The sequence below is a fragment of the Arctopsyche grandis genome, chromosome 11 (genome assembly GCF_051622035.1).
Source record: "Arctopsyche grandis isolate Sample6627 chromosome 11, ASM5162203v2, whole genome shotgun sequence".
Taxonomy (NCBI): Eukaryota; Metazoa; Arthropoda; class Insecta; order Trichoptera; family Hydropsychidae; genus Arctopsyche; species Arctopsyche grandis.
Genome location: NC_135365.1, coordinates 24,595,214 through 24,615,191, shown reverse-complemented (window position 1 = coordinate 24,615,191; position 19,978 = coordinate 24,595,214). Strand labels below are relative to the sequence as shown.

Genomic DNA, 19,978 nt, shown 5'->3' with positions numbered 1-19,978 from the left:
AAAGTTCTCATGTGCAAAACAAATGCTATCTCTTCATTTAACAATTTGAGAAACCTATTACTAACTAGAACCAGTGATACGAAAATTGAAAGGAATATGGATGATATAATACCAGGTGTGTATATGGCTATTCTTAGAGCGAACGATAAGGGTTCCGACCCAATATTTAGAAAAAAATAATGCATACTCATATGAATAATTTGAAATGAAGATAAAATTAATACAACAATGCAAAATCTTATTTTAACCGCTTTGTAGTCGATTTCTTTATTAAGAATTTTGAATAGAGAGTCAATGTACACATACGTTTCTAATACTTTTATGTACATTTGCTTTCTGTAATACGCCAGCAAGTAAATAAATAACGAGAATGTGTAAGCGAGTTGAATTCGACAAAAATCACCGATTTTAAATGTATCTAAATTCATATCAGAAGGTACCAAAGTTTCATTATTAATGGTAACAATTATCACGCAGGTGGTGTAAAACATAAACATTGATAAGGAATATATGAAGAAAGGTATGCTGATTTTGATGCTTGAATTGCCTTGGTTTATTGTGTAGTGGAATGGTGCCATTCCAGTTACTTTGCCAAAGAAAGTGACCGGAGTAAGAGCTTTCATTATTGATTCGGTTTCGAGTAGCTTATCAAAAATTATTTTTAATGACATTTTTCGCAGAGAAAACCTTTGGAATTGTGAAGACTAGCTAAGAATATCTGTGTCCGACTAATAAGATTTCAAATTTATCAAGCCATTAATTATGATAATTGATGTATTTTTATTTGTTGGCGTGTGAATGATACGATCGTAATTAGAAAAGTCAATTTATTTTCATATTTTACATTTGAATAAATTATAGCTGAAATCAATAAAAGCATTACATTGAACGCTAACAAACAATTTTTATATTTTTATAATTTAATCGAACCATTAAAAGTATCGTTTATAATTCAAAAAGCATAATATTCAAGTAAAATTGATAAAAAAATATTCATGTTATATAACTGGTTTCGTTATGTGGATTTGCAGTCTCAGCAACAGATGTTGAAAATTGAATTAAAATAACTATGTAAGTAGTCGATGCACCTGCAATCTTTAAAATGATAAAATTAACTTAATTATAGTACTCTCTAAATAGTTCAACGCGTCAGTTTCAAGATTCAAAATGGACTTATTCAAATATTATTATGGATTACTTATTATTTTGCAATTTTGGGAGATCCCGATTTCCACATGGGCAAAATTTCATAAAATATAGGTAAACTTTATAATTAACAATGTAAAGCAAATTAGAGTTTTTATATTGGTGGCGCTCGTGGACCGATGGCTTACGAGCGCTAATCACCTGATCTCTCGTTCGCGCCAAAATGTCCTCGCTGAATGATTGAGCCGTATGCAACGGCCAATGGGATCGCCCCACTCATCGACCAATAGCTTACATGTGTTTGTATGTATGTGTGTTGTGCCCAACGGGTATAAATATGGGGCATTCTCAGCCTGGAAACCATTCCGATCTGGAGCGCCGACGAGAGGACACGAATAAACACCTTCTACATCTGCGTCTTTCTCTCCGATTCTGGAAGCCCCCTCTTCACGTCCACGCAACAATATTTTATAAATTTCTGGCTAATGATATTATATAATTAATTTATTATTATTAACGTTATATTATTATACTTATTATTATTATTATTAACGTTAATTATATTATTAACCGGTTAGCATATACGCTTTCAATTATAGTTTTATATAGTGGTCATGGGTTCAAGTCCCACTGGTTGCTGCTGGCCAGACTTTGGTTTGTGACTCCAGGTCGATCGTTTCCTATCAGAGTTTGTCAATTTATCTGATTTTTATTGAAACGGTCCCAAAAAATTGACAACCTTTACCCATTTTCCCCCATTTTCGAGTTTTCAGCATTTCGAATTTCACTGATTCGTTTAAAAATGCTGCAAAGGTCATTGGGCGCAATCCGACCCGGTCACGGACATGAATGAAAATGATATAAAATGAAAGAGTAAAAATTCACTTAACATTATATACATATGGTTATTTTATTTAGAATCCATGGGAGAACAAAGTTTGAACCAAAAATATATTTATTCAAAAAATCGAATACTACTATTAAATATAAGTTGTCGTTCTGTTAAATAGCTACTAAAGCAGCCATACTCAGTTTTTTTTTCTTCCGGGTTTGTTTTGGTTTCTTCTCCACGGGTAGCTAGCTACCCTTCGACGCTTACAAAACTTTAGTAAGTAAAGGGTTTTGGCGAGTTGATGTACGTCCCGCGTGATCAAATCGGCAGGTATACGTTCGCTCCCTCTCTCTCACAAGCAGGTATACGGTCGCGTCTCGCTCGTTGCGCTGGCGCATTGTTTCATTCGTGTCATCGCAGTCCTTCGTTGTCTTTCGTTGTAATCTGTGCGTTTCTTTGACTTGTTCTGTACGTTTTTTTAATCTTGGGCTAGGCACCAACAACAAATCGAAGCCCCTGCAGTATTTTTAGATGAAATCACAGTAGACATTGATCACGCCGAATACATAATGTGAAATATGAATAAGTTTTTTTTTTCAATATTCGATATTTATCTATATATCCTCACAAATTCATTTCTGTCCGCCGTGGGTTTTCCTCCCATACTATTTGCCCATTGACCTTTGTCCATAAATGTCTCGCAAATTTATATATACATATAAATATACCTATATATGTATATAAAAAAATAAAAAGAAAATTATCCATTTTGAATCTTGATTAGATTGGATTTAATTTATATACTTATACAATATACATACAGTAAATAGAAGAGAATTATCAATTGGAAATAATCCAACTCCGCTATAACTAGGACATCGATGGAGTAAATGAGTCGAAAATCGATGTAACTAGAATTGTTATGATAGCTTAGGTGTGATACAAAAATACATATGTATGCATGTATGTAAGTACTACTAAAAGATTAATTGTTCGTGATAATACTTAATAAAATGCCAGGCCCCCGGGCTATCATGCTTAAGCCCCCCCCCCTCCCCAAAAAGTTACAAAATTGAAATTAAAAATCATTTCATTAGTATTTTTCACAATACAAATTAAGAAGTAATAATATTGAGGATTGCCTGATAATTGATAACATATATTTTGGGCCTCCTCGCGATCCGGACCCCCGGGCTAGAGCCATGGCTGTCCCCCCCCCCCCCCCCCCGATGCCCGGGCCATGATGTAGTGTATTTAAATGTAGCATGTGTATTATACCTTTCGCGTTATCATATCATCCGTTTCATATACCATCATTTCATTGACAACAGTAGAAGTGAATTTTGCCTAAAATGATACAATTATCTATAATTATGACAATAAAAACAACATCCTTGCGTATATTTGCCACTGAAATGTGGCTAGTTTAGTACATAACTATGCATAATCGTAATTCAAAATATTCATCATCCCACATATTTCATTGCTTTATTTTATGACATTCTCTGGGATACCATTTAAGCACCTTTAACCAGAGAAATGTAATATTAATAGAAGTGGCTTTAGGTGTTCTTTTGTTGTCAAGTGACATTCTGTCCATGGACAGATCTAAATAATTTTAGCATCAGTCATATTTGACGCTTGGTGCTCGACGTATGTCCGATAAAAACTTCTCTGTTTGTTTATATTACTCGCAAGATGGGCAAGCATCGGTAAAAATTGCACAATACATTAAAAAACACACAATAAACAACATGGGATACATTTTTATAAGTAAATTGATCCGATTGTATTCCGTGCGATGTAGCGTATTTATAGAGACGTACCGCGTAAAATTGACAACAATTATTTATTCGTAAGGGCCCCTCTATTCTTATTACTTCACTCTGTAACTGTAATCTGTAACTCGCAAATGGACAAAGGCAGATGCAGCTTGCAGACTGCAAGTAGCAAGATTTATAAATTTCGTATAGATATTTGGAATCGTTATGTCAATACGGACGTCATTTACGAAATGTAGTTAGTAAGAAGGATCAAAATAGCAAGAAATGCCTTCGGCAGCACGAAAAATGTTTTGAGTTGTTGAAAGTTGTCTATGAAATTGCGCTTAAAAATCCTGCGCTCCTATGTTTGGTCGGTGTTGCTATACTGTGGACGCTGTTAGTGGCATGTCTGAACAGGATAGAGTCCTTTGAAATGTGGTGTTACCGGAGGATGCTAAAGATCTCATGGAAGGAGCATTTAAGGAACGAAAATAGAAGGCAAATGGTTGCTTGGGAGAAAGAAGCACTCTTGGCTCCGGAACACCAGGTCATGGATGGGACTCGGACTCGAAAAGTTATTTCGGCTTCTCCATGATAGGGAGGAATTCGCACGGGCCATAAACGATGTCTGCCCATGGTAGTCGCCTACGTCCGAATACGGATTCGGCATTAGAAGAAGAGAAGAATGTTAGATGCCGGAACTGACTATTTTTCTTTTGCCAAATACATGTACGATGGGGGAAACGCTATAGTTATTGACTAGTGAATAATCGTTGGCCACATTAACTAAAACGAATTAACACCGAAAAATATATCATATAAATTAGTAAGAATAAAATTGAGGGCACAAAAGGTTTTCAGTGATGTGCAGGCGCGTAACTACTATGCCGCAAGGGCATGCGGTGGTGCAGGCCTTTTAGATTTAGATTTTTAAATAAAAATACAAGACATTTTAAAATAAAAGTCTAGGAAGTCAAGTGTAGGAATATAGTACAACTTGTACTAATACATCAAAACCAGCGATCTCATCATCGATCCAGTCTAAAACCAAATAACTCAAGGGCAACGAGCCTTTGACCATTCCAGAAAAAAGAGTTCATCGTTCGATCGTAAAACAAACGATACCTCACAGTGATGTCCTCAGGATACCGAACACACGTGTCGTAAAAAGACACACGTGTCGTGGCAAACGAACGACCCCGACCCCAGCTATACTGCACGCGCCTCGTAAATAGGTCAACGCACGCACCGAATGCACGCGCATCGAATATAGGTCACACATGTTCTGGAAACGAAGACAAAGCATTTGCACGCGACACGCTCCAACCCAAAACGTATATAAAGCAACGCAGCAGCCCACAACACCAGAGTGAATCTCTGGAGTTCAACCAGATCACATCTCCGAAGAAACCTCTTCGTACATACAATAACTATTGTAACAATTGAACGAAAATAAACGATCCTCTTTCAAACTCAACTGAATTTCCATAGGCCGGGAAACGGTCGAAACCTTTCACCCGTCATATAATTGGTGACCACCGACTACTAAATTGGTGATCACTAAGCAAGTTATAACTTTGTTAAGAAGTGATCTTAATGCAACAATGTCTATTAAACGGTTTTTGGATTTGTAAATTTCAAAATATAATTCTATGAAAAGTGACTTCGTTGAAGTGTACACTTCCTTTCTTTGTATAATATTTCACTTTGTCGGTTACTGTCGCTTGTGATGAACGAACTTTTAGTATGTAAAAATTGGTTCGGTGACTACTAGTCAAATGTGAACCGGTCACAGGACAACTGGTCGCTCTAGATCGGTCACACGTGATCACCCGTCACACTAAAACTGGTCACACCCTAAAATTGGTCACAAGAAAACTGGTCACACCCGAAAATTAAAAATTGGTCGAAATTTTCGAGTGTGACCAGTTTTTTCGTGACCAATTTTCGGGTGTGATCAGTTTTCTCGTTACCAGTTTTAGTGTGACGGGTGATCACGTGTGACCGATCTAGAGCGACCGGTTGTCCTGTGAATGGTTTACATATGACTAGTAGTCCGTTTACCGTAAAAATTAATAAAAGCTATAAAAGAAATTCAATAACTCAGTGAATTAGCATTATTATCAATTGAACATCAAGAAGCTTCTCAAATGTCTTTGAAAAAAGATGTAATTGCAGAATTTATGACTTTGGAAGGGGAGGAAAAAGAACATTTAAATTATGTGAGTTAATTATCAATTAATTTTTAATAAAAAAAAAAACTACTAAAGTGGGTGGCCTTTTGCTAATATTTGCATGCGGGCCTAATTTTTCTTTTTTACTTTAAAATTATTATTTTTTAAGTGGCCAACAACTATAATTATAAAACACTTATCTGGACTATTCAGCATATCACTGATTTGCATTTGATGGTTTTATTCCATTGATCTATCTCATTTGTCTACTCAATATGTCAGATAGACTGTTTTAATCATCTTTCTTTTTTGATCACTTCTCATGTTTTTCAATTATGAATAATAAAACTAAATTCTATGTTTGCTATTTGATAATATCTAATGATCAAACACATATATATTAATATACTAAAAATTTACCCATACCATTGTTTTACATTTATCGCACATTGCAATCATTAGAGTTGTCATTATTATATAAAGCAGAACTTGGTGCAGAGAAAAGGTGATAACGGGATAATAGTTTGCTATCAATCCTTTTTCAGTTATGGTGGTGAGCAATTGGAACTCGTTGAACACGAACGAAATGAAAGAACCGGCAAGAATTATTAGAATTCTCACTGAAAAAGCTTCATTTATACAGTCACACGTGTCGCAAATTTTATCATAGGCTTTCCACAGTACTCCAATCTTTTCCAATTGCTTGTGGTCAATAACCTTTACAGTTTTGAAGTGGTAAAAGCTTCTCTTAAGGGAATTTCCCGTTAATACTGTCCCAGTAGACATCATTCTGCCATTCATACTTTTCAGCTCGAGGTTCAAAGTTTTCAAGTCGTCACATATCAGTATGTTCAATGAGTTCAGAGCGGCGTAAGTGAACACAGAAACGAAACCAGGAAAATATGTACACAGCAAAAGATGCCAAGATGGATAGTTGTCGGTAGATTGGATCACGAAAATGCTAAAAAGTATGTATACAAAGTGTGTTGCGATATGAATCAGCAAGCTGATTGTGTATAACTTTTTCACTTTATGATAGGACCTAGTAATTTTGATCGATTTAAATAGATCTTCAACATCTTCAAGCAGCTCTATGATCTGCGAGTATTTGTCTTTTTTGGTCATAGTCGGAAATATGAGAAGTGTTACCACACAAAATCCGATCAACAGTCGCATATTATCGCCGACACGGAAGAAGTGCGAATATTGCATGATCTTCGTTATCGACTCTCCGCTTTTGAACACTATCACAGTGCTCGTAGTGAAGACTGAATAGATGAAGATAGACCACAACAGTGATGGAAAGTGAAATTTGGCTTTGGAATTGCCCCGTTTAATGATGTACTCGAAAGGGGCGAAGCCTATAATTCGACTCATGATGATGATGGGATAGATAGCTTCTAATGCACGGTGAGCGGCAAAGAGACGAGCGAATACCATGATGACGGTGTATTCCGAATAAGTGTATCCTAGAATACTTCTAAATGCTTCACACAATGATGATGATCATTAATCAATAATATTAATGAGCAATTACACGGTATAAGCGTTGGCACTAAAATTAATTGGATCAATTTCACATAATAATTTGGGTCAGTTCAATTTATTTAATAAAATGGGTAGACTGTAGAAAGCGATTATAACGATAAATATACCACATGTATCATTTTTTAAAGTTACCATAGCTATTATAGACTAACGGAAAAAGTAATATAATGAAATTTGAACATATGAGCCCGCCTGCTCACAGAACTTATAAATTTTATAATTAGATTGTAAATTATACGATATATCAAACTCAATATATTATTATTTAATTTATACACATATTGCTTTTCACAAGGTACAAAAAAAGGTTCAAAGTTGTGTTTGTCATAGCATACATAGGGCCGGGCCGCACCGTGCAACTTTGTCGGCCGACTTGTTGCGCGACACGAAAAAATGTATGGAAATGTGTGCGACAAACAAGTTGCGAGTGTGGCATGTCCCATCTACCTCCATCCATTGGTCTGGTCGCCCTCAACCAAGTTGTTCGCGAGTTGAGCGGTGCGGCCCGGCCCATAGGGTTTCCAATAGGTCTCTTTTCAACAGGACGTGTCTTCTTTTTTGGCAAAATTCTTTTGTTCTCTCTTTTGTCTTATATGCTCAAAATGTTCTCTTTTTTGATTTAGTATAATTTTAAATATTTTGTAATGATTAAATTGACATTTATAAGTGTTAAATTGGGAGAGTTTGAATTGCGTAGTTCTAGGATTACTGAAAATTAACGTTTGAGTAATTTAAGTATCTATTAAGGATATTTAATAAGAATGTATTGAAAAATTAAAATCTGATCTTACCAACATTTATTTTTGTTAATTACTTTTAATTTGTGAGTGCTAACTACATATAGTAGGTATATAATTCACATTATACTATTTTATTAAACAATACGCTTCTCACTAGATAATTTTTTTTTAATGATAAAGTGAAAGTGATTATACCTACATATCAGCAAATATGCAATATTTCAAGATTCAGTAAAAAAAATTTTGTCTGCAGCGCCAAGTACAGTATTATTTTCTACCTATAATTTTTGTAAATTTGAGTTTGTAGTAAATAAATTTTTTTACAAAAATTTGGCACAAAATTTTTTAGATTTTAAATCGTTTCAAATTTTTACAAACCTCCTTTACGTTTCACACGGTCTTCGTTTAAGAAGTCATTTTTTATATCTCTTATCTATTATCCGATCGTTTTCATACTTTGCCATATTGCTCATTTTGGTCATCAATATACATTATCATATATGTAAATAAAATGGTTTTCTGATACAAATGTATATTTCTTTTTCAAAAATTCATATAAATGGTCGGCGGAATTTAAAATTATGAATTTAGTGGTGTGTGGGGTGCGGAATATTGGCGACCATTGTTCTAAACGGTATTATATTTTAACTAGTTTTTAATGTCGAGGTTTTATTATGATTTTTGACAATCCTATCATTATCAGTTGACAACCCTATCATTCATATGTATTGGGTTCTTTTACAAGCCTCATATCATTTTATTTTATTTATTTTACTTTTTCTTTCTCCTTTGTACATTTTTATGTACTATTTTAATTGTATTATTATTTTGCTTTTGTTACTTTTTTTATTATTATTTTATTTTACCATGTTTTCTGCTTTTTAATTTTTCTGTTTTTACATACCTCCTTTATTACTAACTTTACTTGTAATTATATCTTTGTTAAATGTAGGCCATTGTGGCGCATTAGGTTCTTCCTGTAATGCCACAATGGTCCAAAACTATTATTAATAAATAATAAATAATCATTTGCAAAAATACTTACCGATATAATTTTCGTCAAATAAATTTTGTTGATTTACTTGTATGAATTTTTTGAATATTTAAATAAAAATCAATTATAAACTATAAGAAATTTATTTGATTACACATAATATTCGTGATAAAGAAGAATGTTTTCAATAATATAATATATTTATAATTTATAATAAGTGTAATTTTGTAATACAAAAAGCATTACTCACATAATTTTCTAAACATCTTATTTGATAAACAGGTGTTAAAAATCTTTCAACTATTCTTTGCAAAAATAAAACAATATAATATAGATATATATATATGTATATTATTACATTACAAATCAAATGCATTTTTACGAGGAAAAGAAACGGCATACCTCACACCGATCAATGGCATAGAATACTTTTGAATGATGATAGTCTTATATGTGGATGATTATCTCGACTGGAATTGCAATGCTGAAATTCTCAAACCGATACAATCCTTGCCGACCTCGGCAACATTGCAAACGGTGCAGAGCGTGCCCTTGTACTCGGGAGAAAATGTGGCACCACACAACGAGCACTTCTCCTCGGGCTTTCCACGATAGATCGGCTTATAGCTGACGCCGCACAGATTGAAGGGATTGTGCTCGTCGTACAGTAACCTGTGCTCGTCGACAGGATTCTTGTCGCATGCCTGTAAAACTTTCCTAGCTTGTTGGGCCACCTCGGCGCTCGGGCCGAGCTCGAGTAGTCGTCTGGCAAGCGATGCTGCCGTCTTGAAGTTCTTCAATTTGAAGAACATGTTGAGGGCCGTTCTCAGCGTAAGAATCTGATGAACGGGTTGGAGACGGCAATGTGTGAAGTATGCGGCGAGTTCGCAGTTGCGCTTCTGCTCGTCAAGTGTATTCTTAGGCAATCCTGAAATAATAATATTTGTAATACGACACACATACGATGAGGTGTCAAATATGAAATATTCCATTTACCTTTTCTAATCGTCTCCATTTGAAGACCGAGCACATATTCTCTGCATATTTGCAACAGCTGCTGAGCTTCAGCTATTTCTTGCTTATTCTCGACGATGAGTAATGGGATCGCTAGTATGATAGATCTCATCTTTTCAACGGCCTCGGAGAATTTTCCGTACGTCGCCAACTGATAGCACTGCTGCAGTCGTTGGACTAAATCGCTCAATTTTATAGCTGTCGATAAAAACAACACAGTAAATAACAAAAATCAATATACATATGTATTAAAATTATATGCTAAAAAACATACTCAGAGCTGGAAGTCCATTCTTAGGTGTGGCATCCTTCCAATTCCGTTGCGGATACGTGTACAAAGAAGGCAAATTGGGCAGTGCCGAGAAGCATAATCCAGATGTAGCGTACGAAGCCATGAACAGACCTTCGTATGGAGCGAAATTAACAATACCAACTTGCTCGTTGAGCAGTCTAAAACACACAATCCACCATAAGTAGGAGAAAACTTTCAAATACAACACCAGAACAGTATCGGATTATACCTGAATGCTGTTTCGAATGATCCAGCGGCCACGTGATCGGCGGGTAAACGAGAAGTATCAGGCCAAGTAGCACGTAACGAGCGGCCTCGAGTAGGCGGAGCATAATAACCTTCACCGTCACCGGAGCCAACGGGTCCAGACGGCGTCAAAAGTTCTTCGGGAATGTCCAAGTCGTCTCCTACGTCCCAACCAGCACCTTCCGATGCAGCGGAGACTTCACCCTAAACAGAATACAATCATCAATACAAAAATTCCAATGATCTAAAACTTATTTGAAAGATTGTTACCTCAGGTTTTTCATCACCGTCCAAAATATCATCATCATCACCCCAGGCGGAGCCGATTTGTTCGGCACTGTCGATTGGTTCGGCGGCCATTCCTGGAGCGACGCTCAGCGCTGATTGTACTGAAGCTGCTCCTCTGCTCAGTACTTGCCCTTCAAAGAATCCTCTGCAAGGAATGGTACAATTAATAAATGGGTACGATTTAACCGTACGTTGAGAAAAATACTTTGTGCATTAAATCTTAAAAAAAAATTGCATTATTTTCGGTGCATTAAACAATCTCGTATTGTGCATCGAATAAAATATTTTGGCATTATAGTGACCATTAAAAAATATGAAACGATCATTCGAATAAATAGATTTTAGCATTAGAATAGATACTAAAAGAGGCAACGTTGCAGTCTTCCGCTGTTGACAATATTGTCAACTGTCAAAAGTGTTTACTTTTGTTTCTCGCTAGTGAAATATAATCTTAAATAAATAAAACCAATCCTGACTTAACCTAACCTAACCAAACCATAAATAAATAAAACCTAACGAAACGTTGGTTCCTATTTTGGTATTCGCGACGTTGACGATACAGTTCATCTGTCATTTTAATGGACATTTTATCCACTTTTTAAGTAGCAAATATTTTTTTCCATGATCAAAGCAAATTTTATAATGCAATCTGTATCCGTCATTTAGAAATGCACACAATTTTTTTGTAATGTACAGAAACTTTTTTTAATGTACAAAAAAAATTTTAAATGTACATTTATTTTATAAAATGAACGTTTACATTGTTCCCTTAATAAATTGAAAGTACAGTTAAGATAAATAGGGATTTTTGCATATTATAATAAGCACCTGGAAACCGTCAGAAGAGGCCAGTTAGTTTGGCAGTTGTGTACAGGTAGAGGTGCTCTGATATATTTAGCGTTTGGATTGACAGCTGGTAAAGTGCAACCTTTCTCTTCGAGGGTTTCCTTGAGCTGGTCAGCCTCCTCGGTGAATTCAAAGGTAGACGCAATCATATATGCCAAGGTTTTCTGAAAAGCATCATAAATTTGACATTTGTATGAACTAGTCGGAGATCTCTAATATCAGAACAGGTCAATAGCAACGACTTTAGCTAGAATATAATATAATATAATCATACCTGTCCACAATTTTTCAATATTCTAATCCTTTCCTTAGTGTCACCGAGCTGAAGCGCAGTTTGAAAGTGCGAAGACGTATCTTTGCGAATTTCAGCAATCTTCATCATTTTCTTCAACTTTTCAAGGTTTCCAGTGACCAGATATAAGAAAGCCAATTTTTCGAATCTCTTTGTACGTTGATAGCACATTTCGACAATCTGAAATAACACCAATCATAAGTAACATACCTTCATATCGAAAGATTCATCGTCGTCAACCTTTCATAACCCAACTAGTCGGAAAAAACTTCACCAAATCTCTTCTATACTAGTATAATATATTTTGAATTCATCTGTTAGCCATTTATTTAACTGCCTTGCATTCTGCATCTTCATCATTACTATCCTAAGTTACATGTTAACCAATTCATACCATACAAATGTTTCAATTTTCAATCCATCCTTGTCATTTAAATTTTATTTACATAGATATATACCAGGAAGGCCTAGCAGGTAAACCCCAATGCGCCTTCCAAGCCAATTACAAACATTGTACCATTTTTTATTACATAAATCGCTGAATTTCAAGATGCCGAAGAATACGAAATCAATTTTTAATTAATCAATGAATTAAGACATCTATGGATTAAGACTTGTACACAAATTTTTAAATATTGCACATAAATCAAATTCAGATATTGGTGACATGGTGAGTAGAAAGGATTTTGCCAATTTGATGGAGGAACAGTTTCAACAATGAAATCAGATAATTTGGCAAACTCTGATAGGAAACGATCGACTTGGAGTCACACAATCCAAGTCTGACCAGCAGTATTAAAGATTAGCACAGGATCGAACCCGGTAACCTCTCAGTGCTTGGCATACTGCTGACTAAATATAGCACAACTTGTGCTATTCCGAATCAAAAAGGCAGAACTAATCGATACTCGAGGACAACGTCCCCTTTGACTATTCCAGAAGAAAGAGTTCATCGCTCGATCGTAAAACGAACGAAACCCAAGAGTGATGTCATCATACAACTGCAACATGTGTCTTGATGACAAAGACGTCTGCATGTGGCACACGTGTAAGGATACATTGTATCTGCAGTGATCGCATTCTTAAATGAACGACGTCCTGGCGCTGATGCCATAGCTATAAAACAAACGATGCCCAGAGCTGAGGTTAACATACGGATAAAACACGCGTCCTGAAAACAGGTCAACATACGGATAAAACACGTGTCCTGAAGACAAAGACATTGCACACGGCACGCTTCAAGCCCCAACGTATATAAACCAACGCACCAGCTCCAAACGCCAGAGTGAACCTCTGGAGTTCAGACAGCTCACTTCTCCGAAGCTCAACTTCTTCGTACATACAATTACCATTGTAACAACTGAACATAAATAAACGATCCTCCTACAAACACAAACAGTGTTTCCATAGGCCGGGAATCGGTCGAAACCTATCACCCTCCCTATACACCTAATTCGAATCTTATCAACCGTACCCGAATAAGAAACTAAAAAGTTAATCGAACTAACTTGATGATTGCCTTGAGCCAAGGCGGCTTTAGCCAATCTATCCCAACAAGGAGTACTGTCGATAGACTTGGCGGCTTCCAGAGCAGCCTCAATATTACCGCATTCCAACGCCAACGTAAAACGAGTCTTTTCATCCTTGACAAAGTGCAGAGCCACCTCCGGATAACCTACATACAAAAACAACATTCAAATCCCAATTCAAAACGACAACAAAACAAATTCAAACACAAAAACGAACCTTTCTGTTGCAGATATGAAATAATAGACTGCCCGACGAGCTTAGCCGTCCTGACCATGTTCAAGACTTCATCGTACTTGCGATTGATGAGAGCCAATTTGAACTTGTATTCGGTAGGATCGATCTTCATCACTCTCGGACGACACTCCCTATCCAAGCAGTACGCTTGCGAACCCTTCACACGGGTCACATACACGGGCACATCCAACGTACGTATAATACCATGATCGCTACAATCACATAAAAACACACACGTAATTTAATAATAAAAATAAATAAAAAAAACCAGTCAAAGCGTGACGAATCAATACTACTCACCCATTAGTGCAAGTGTATTTGATATGATTAGTTGTCGTGTAAATAAACACCAAACCGGAATCGTCCCAAGCTCCCGATTTGACGCGAGTGTTTTCATGTATAGAACAGAGGGTTTCTAGCTTTCGGTTGCAAAGTGTTACTGAATTCTTCGCTAGAAGAGCTACGAGTGACGTGTCAGCGGACCAGATCACGTATCGGCACTTGGCGATCTTGACCTGCAATTGTACAATATTATTGACGGTGATTTCAATAGATTAACTATTGTTAAATGAAGTAAATTACAACCTGAGCCATTGTGCGTTTCTGCTGAACGTCGAACAGAGTGAGATTTTCAGGGTCTCTCAGCAGAAGCATGCCGGTTCCAGCGTAGAATATTTCATCGCACGGAGGCGTTTGCACTTTCTTTGTGACCTCGTTCTTTAAGTTTTTGATTACGAGCTGAAGCAAAGAACGACGGAGTTGTTACGTCTGTACGGGTGATGTGTAATGAAAGGATTAGCGGTGAGATTTCATACTTGATTGTTTCTATCGAGCGTTGCGAATCTATTTCTGGCGACCCAAAGGGCTGTGATGGCAGATCCTCTCTTCGGCTCTTCTGCAGAGGATGGAGTGGTATTATTACCATCGCCGCTTCGAGGCACGCAATACAGTTCATAGCAATACTTTTCGGCACCCCCTTGCGGCCGATGTGTTAGAAGAATGCACGACTCGGCTTGGTTATATGACATACTAGAAATCAAAATGATGTATTGGTTCATTTTTTTTACATTTTAACTATTAATTTTCTCCCCTTCCATTGCTAAAAATAGCACTGAGCAATAAAAAAAATCACATTTTGTACTTACCGGAGCAGAGACTGATCAATCTTTACTAAGTTTAACCAACTAAATTCGAATACAATTATAATTTTTGTTGACTGACTCTCGTTTAAGAGAAATCAATTCAAAATCTAGTATTACTGTGTCAAAAGTAAGCATTGGATTCAATATTCAGATGTTTTTTCTATAGATTGTGATTTTTTAATTTCTTTAAAATACGTATAGTTAATCATATAGCGAATTTTAAGTCAAAATTATTTTAATTCCGTAATACTATGAGCTAATTAAGCAATTTTTTTTTATTTTAATAAGAGTTGGTTTTCAATTTCAATATTTTTTTACTTTATCTGAACGTATTTATTCGAGCGGTAAATGATTTTAAATTACAATATGAAATATTCCAGGCTCATCGTTCATCCTTCGTAAGCGAGAGTGAGTGATGCAATCTCTATTCTTCATGTCGCTCTTGCATCATCCATTTGTGTGCATTTTTAAACTCAATTTAACATCATTCACCGCTGGACTTAGTACGTTTCGATAAAACAAATAAATATTGGCATAAAAAAATCAATCCTTATAAACCTGATAATGTGAAAAATTAGAGAAATTAACTCATATTATGAGGAAAAAATGTGTGAAAATAAGCATAAATTACAATATGAAATGTTCTAGGCTCAGCTAGGCTAGGCTAGCGAGTGAGATGGAGTGATGCGCTCTTAATTACATACCACTTATTGTTAAACTCAATTTAAAATCATGTATGGCTTGAATAAGTACGTTCAGATAAAATAAAAATAAAATATTGATATTGAAAACCAACAACCAACTTGGGTTAAGTGAAAAATCAGCTAAATAAGCTCATAGTATTACGAAAAAAAAATTTTGACTTAAAATTCGCTAGATAATTAATTTAAAGTATTAAAAACTCACAATCAATATAAAAAAAAACATCTGACTATTGATTTCAATAGTCACTGTTGGCACAGCAATAAATGTATAAAAAATCTGTAAAAATTGCCCATTTTTTTAAACGCTCATATTTCGTAAGCGAGAGAAAGTCAACAAAAATCATTGTCATATTCGAATTAAGCGGGTCAAACTTAGTAAAGATAAATAATTTTCCGCTCTGGTAATTGTTTATGTTGCCTGGTGTAAACAATCAATTAAATATAGATAAAATAAACACCTATACGGCGGTGTTCTGCTGTTTCCTTTAATCTGCATGACGGCTGAATCGACAGATGTCGTCAGATCGAGCCTCCTCAAAAACCTTTCTTTGATGTAATACAAGAGATTCGCATGTACGGCGTACGCCGGCCGTTCTCTCTCAAGCTTGAATAGAATCATTCCAGAATCGTGACCAGCAGCAAACAGATTCAATGTAGGATGAGCAGCAAGAACCCAAAACCTAAAAAACACATCCATAACATAAAAAAAAATCACTACAAAACAGTATTATATTGAAACCGTAGACAATCACCTATCATATTCCCTTCTGAAAGTATTCAAACACGTCCTCTTGCTCATATCCCAAACGCGAATAGATTTATCTTCAGCGTTCGATATCATGACTTCTTGACGAGCGTGGAACAGAACACACGATACATTATTATAATGACCGCGACACGTATCAACTTCCCAAGCCTGAAAAGATTAGACAAACAGATTAATCAACTTTTCCAATTGAAAACTATCAAAATTTCATATAAGAATACTTACTTTAGAATCGTTCATTCTCCACAATTTAATTTGTCTATCGTCAGCGGCCGATACAATAAGCGGCAAAGTAGGATGGAAACATGCCCAGTTGACTCCACGGTCGTGGCCTTCGAGCACGTGCTTGACGACTGCGTCAGCCTGAAATTACATCATTTTATTATCAAGTACATGCATACATATTTTAACTTTAAATAATTGGCATACTTGTCCGAAGAGATCGGGCGCTTGAAGGTTCCTCGAATTGTCGTAAAGAGCAGCCGGTCCTGGGGCGACTTTCTTCCTCAATCCAGTCACGTCCCAGACCCGAACACTCTGATCTAGCGATGCCGACACGACCAGGTCTTCGGTCGGATGGAAACCAGCACACATGACATAGTGGTTGTGTCCAGTCAGGACGCAAATGCATTGCCTCGATTGCCAATTCCAAATTCTGATGGTCTATACATTTCATAAAAATGTGGTTATGATGTAAATACATATACAATATGTTTTATGCCATGAGAAAGTACCTGGTCGTCGGAAGCGCTGAGGATCCACGGGTATTTTTGATGGAATACTGTCGTTCTAATGTAATCTAAATGACCCAAAAGGGTGAATATGCAACGCCTTTGCTTATAATTCCACACCTAAAGATAGAAAGCAATATTGAAAATATTATTTTATTTTATTTTATCTTTAATTTATACCAGGAAGGCCTAACAGGTAACCCCAATGCGCCTTCCTGGCCAGAAACATTGTACATTTTATACAAATATTATTAATATTGTTGCGTAGGGGTGGGTGGAGGATCCAAATAGAAGGCCAAAGGGTGCTACTTTAGTATGCGGTCTACCTTAGCATGCGATCTATCTTTGAATCGTAGTCGACTATTTTTTTATTTGTATCGTAGCAATGACCGGTTTATTATAATTTTTGTTTTTTCCAGCTGCCTTATAATTCTGTCGAAGGATTTCTATCGAAATATATTCTCAGCAGCGAAGAAAACACTGACCCTAACAATCTAATCTTAAATGAATAGAGTCAACCCTAACTTAACCTAACCTAACCTGACCCTTAAATAAATAGGTATTGGCTGCTAAGATATGTTTTTTTTTTAAGTTTTATTTCATCAATATTTTCACAAAAAAAACGCATCTTAGCAGCCAACACTTGTTGATTTAAGGGTCAGGTTAGGTAAGGTTAAGTTAGGGTTGGCCCTATTCATTTAAGATTAGGTTTTTAGGGTCGGTATTATTCAGTCTCACTGTCAGACGCGAGAACTGAGATAGTGAGACCGCATATTAAAGTAAAAAACGTGAAGGTAGATCGCAAACTAAAGTAGATATGTGAAGGTAGACCGCATACTAAAGTGGCACTGGCCAAAGTCACTTCACAACATATGTATATTGACTGATTCAGGAGGTCCATGTGCAGCCACCGCTCGTTCCAGAATGCCAGAATAAGGCAGAATATGACTCACTATAGCTTCCCCGATCCGTTTGTTTCTCCATTGTCTAGACAGTTTTAAGTGTCTCACGTTCTCAAGATTTTAGGAATTCTACCGACCACTTAGAGTCCCGCTAGGCCAATTGGGAGGTTTCCATTGTTAGCCCCCGAATGCACTTTAGGCGACGGTTAATCCCCACGTTACAATATTATACAAAGTACATAAATACATATCAATTCATATCCACAGAGATATCTATGGTCAAATTTGTAAATTAGCAGCATTTTATACAATTCAGCGAAATTCAAAATTGCTGAAAACTCGAATTTTTGGAACAGTTTCAATGAAAATCAGATAAATTGGCAAACTGATAGGAAACGACCGACCTGGAGTCACAAATCCAAGGTCTAGCCAGCAGAAACCAGCGGGCTTTGAACCCGTGACTACTCTGTTCAAAGAATTATGTGTCAATTCTGTGGTTATATATGTATAATAGTATAGAACTGTACTGAATAAAACTAATTGGCTTAGAATTATGTATGGTTATATTGATGTAAAAATGACCTTTATCTTATAATCGTCTCCTCCGGATACGAAGAGTGGCTGTTGCGAGTGGAAGCAAATGCCGCGAACGGGTCCATCGTGCTCTTCGAACTTGTCCAAGAGCGCGCACATCCGATAGTCCCACAATTGAATGGCACCATTGTGCAAACTGGCCAACACCCACGGCCTCAGCGGGTGGAAAGATATGCCTTTGACGCGAGCCGACTTAGTCTCGAATTTAGTCAGCATCTTGACTAAAGACCTGCACTCTAACCTCGTAACTCATGCACTCCTCAAGCCGAACCTGAAAACGTAAATAAGCCAACTGAACAATGCGAATTTCAAATGTTGATCTGACGTGTGTCCTTTATATTCATATAATACACGTGTCTGCAATGTGTGTGTGTGATGTGCAATATGAATTATGACAGGTAGGCTTGTGTAGGTGGGTAATGTGCAGGCACTTCTGTACCAGTGGTAATGGTAATGTGACGAAGAGTGTGGCGTGTGGTTCGACAGTCGGTATGGTGTGGTGTGGTGTGGTGTGGTGTGGTGTGGTGAAGGAGAGGCCAGGACCTGGAGTCGTCTTGAAGGATGGAGCCGGCGGGTTGAAGTCAGCAGGACACCGAATGACACCCACAAGACACGTCAATGAGTACTGTGTGGCTGTGTGGCTGCACGTAACCCCTTCAATAACGCCCATGAAAACTTTCCTCTTATTTGTTTTGTTTTTCATTTTTAATTTGTATTTCTGCTTCAAATACATAGAAGGAGGATCTTATTAATTGATCTGGTTCGTAAAAATTACCTTCTCCAATTATAACATCGATGGAAAAAAAATCAGTAATGCCTACTCAAAAATGGCTGTGGGTTATTAAAGTTGGTGACGTAGAATAGTTCAGTGATTATATCCAGGCGCGGCTCGTGCATAGGAACTGCAACGCTGCAGCACCCCCAGAAAAATTTCAAAAAAATCGCACTTACAACTTGTATTTAGATATATTTGACATACTCATTAATAATGATTATGTTGTGGCGGCTCGCTTATACGACATGGTCGAGTTTGGTTGCCTTCCTGCGAGTGGGGACCAACTCGGCTGGGTTCGGAGAGCCACTACTCACTCTGCCTTTAGCTGTCATATAATAAACACGTGCATTAACATGCCAGTCGTCTCATTCGTTCATCCCCCATAATGTCAAATATCTAATCATTCTTATTTAAATTATATTCAC

At 36.6% G+C, this 19,978-nt stretch overlaps 1 protein-coding gene across 1 annotated transcript; it reads right to left on the bottom strand.

The window, feature by feature from the left end:
* Window positions 1-9,325: 9,325 nt before the first annotated feature.
* alphaCOP (coatomer subunit alpha) lies at window positions 9,326-19,433 on the bottom strand. The gene is made up of 19 exons (XM_077440992.1): window positions 19,322-19,433; window positions 18,767-19,049; window positions 17,286-17,402; window positions 16,981-17,214; window positions 16,777-16,914; window positions 16,538-16,701; window positions 16,244-16,465; window positions 14,755-14,968; window positions 14,525-14,677; window positions 14,240-14,454; window positions 13,922-14,151; window positions 13,684-13,850; window positions 12,158-12,355; window positions 11,866-12,047; window positions 11,020-11,182; window positions 10,733-10,953; window positions 10,486-10,661; window positions 10,194-10,409; window positions 9,326-10,125 (listed from the first exon to the last, which is right to left on the bottom strand). The coding sequence occupies exons 2-19, from the start codon at window positions 18,992-18,994 to the stop codon at window positions 9,659-9,661; spliced, it is 3,705 nt and encodes a 1,234-aa protein (XP_077297118.1). The 5' UTR covers window positions 18,995-19,049; window positions 19,322-19,433; the 3' UTR covers window positions 9,326-9,658.
* Between the last annotated feature and the right edge of the window lie 545 nt (window positions 19,434-19,978).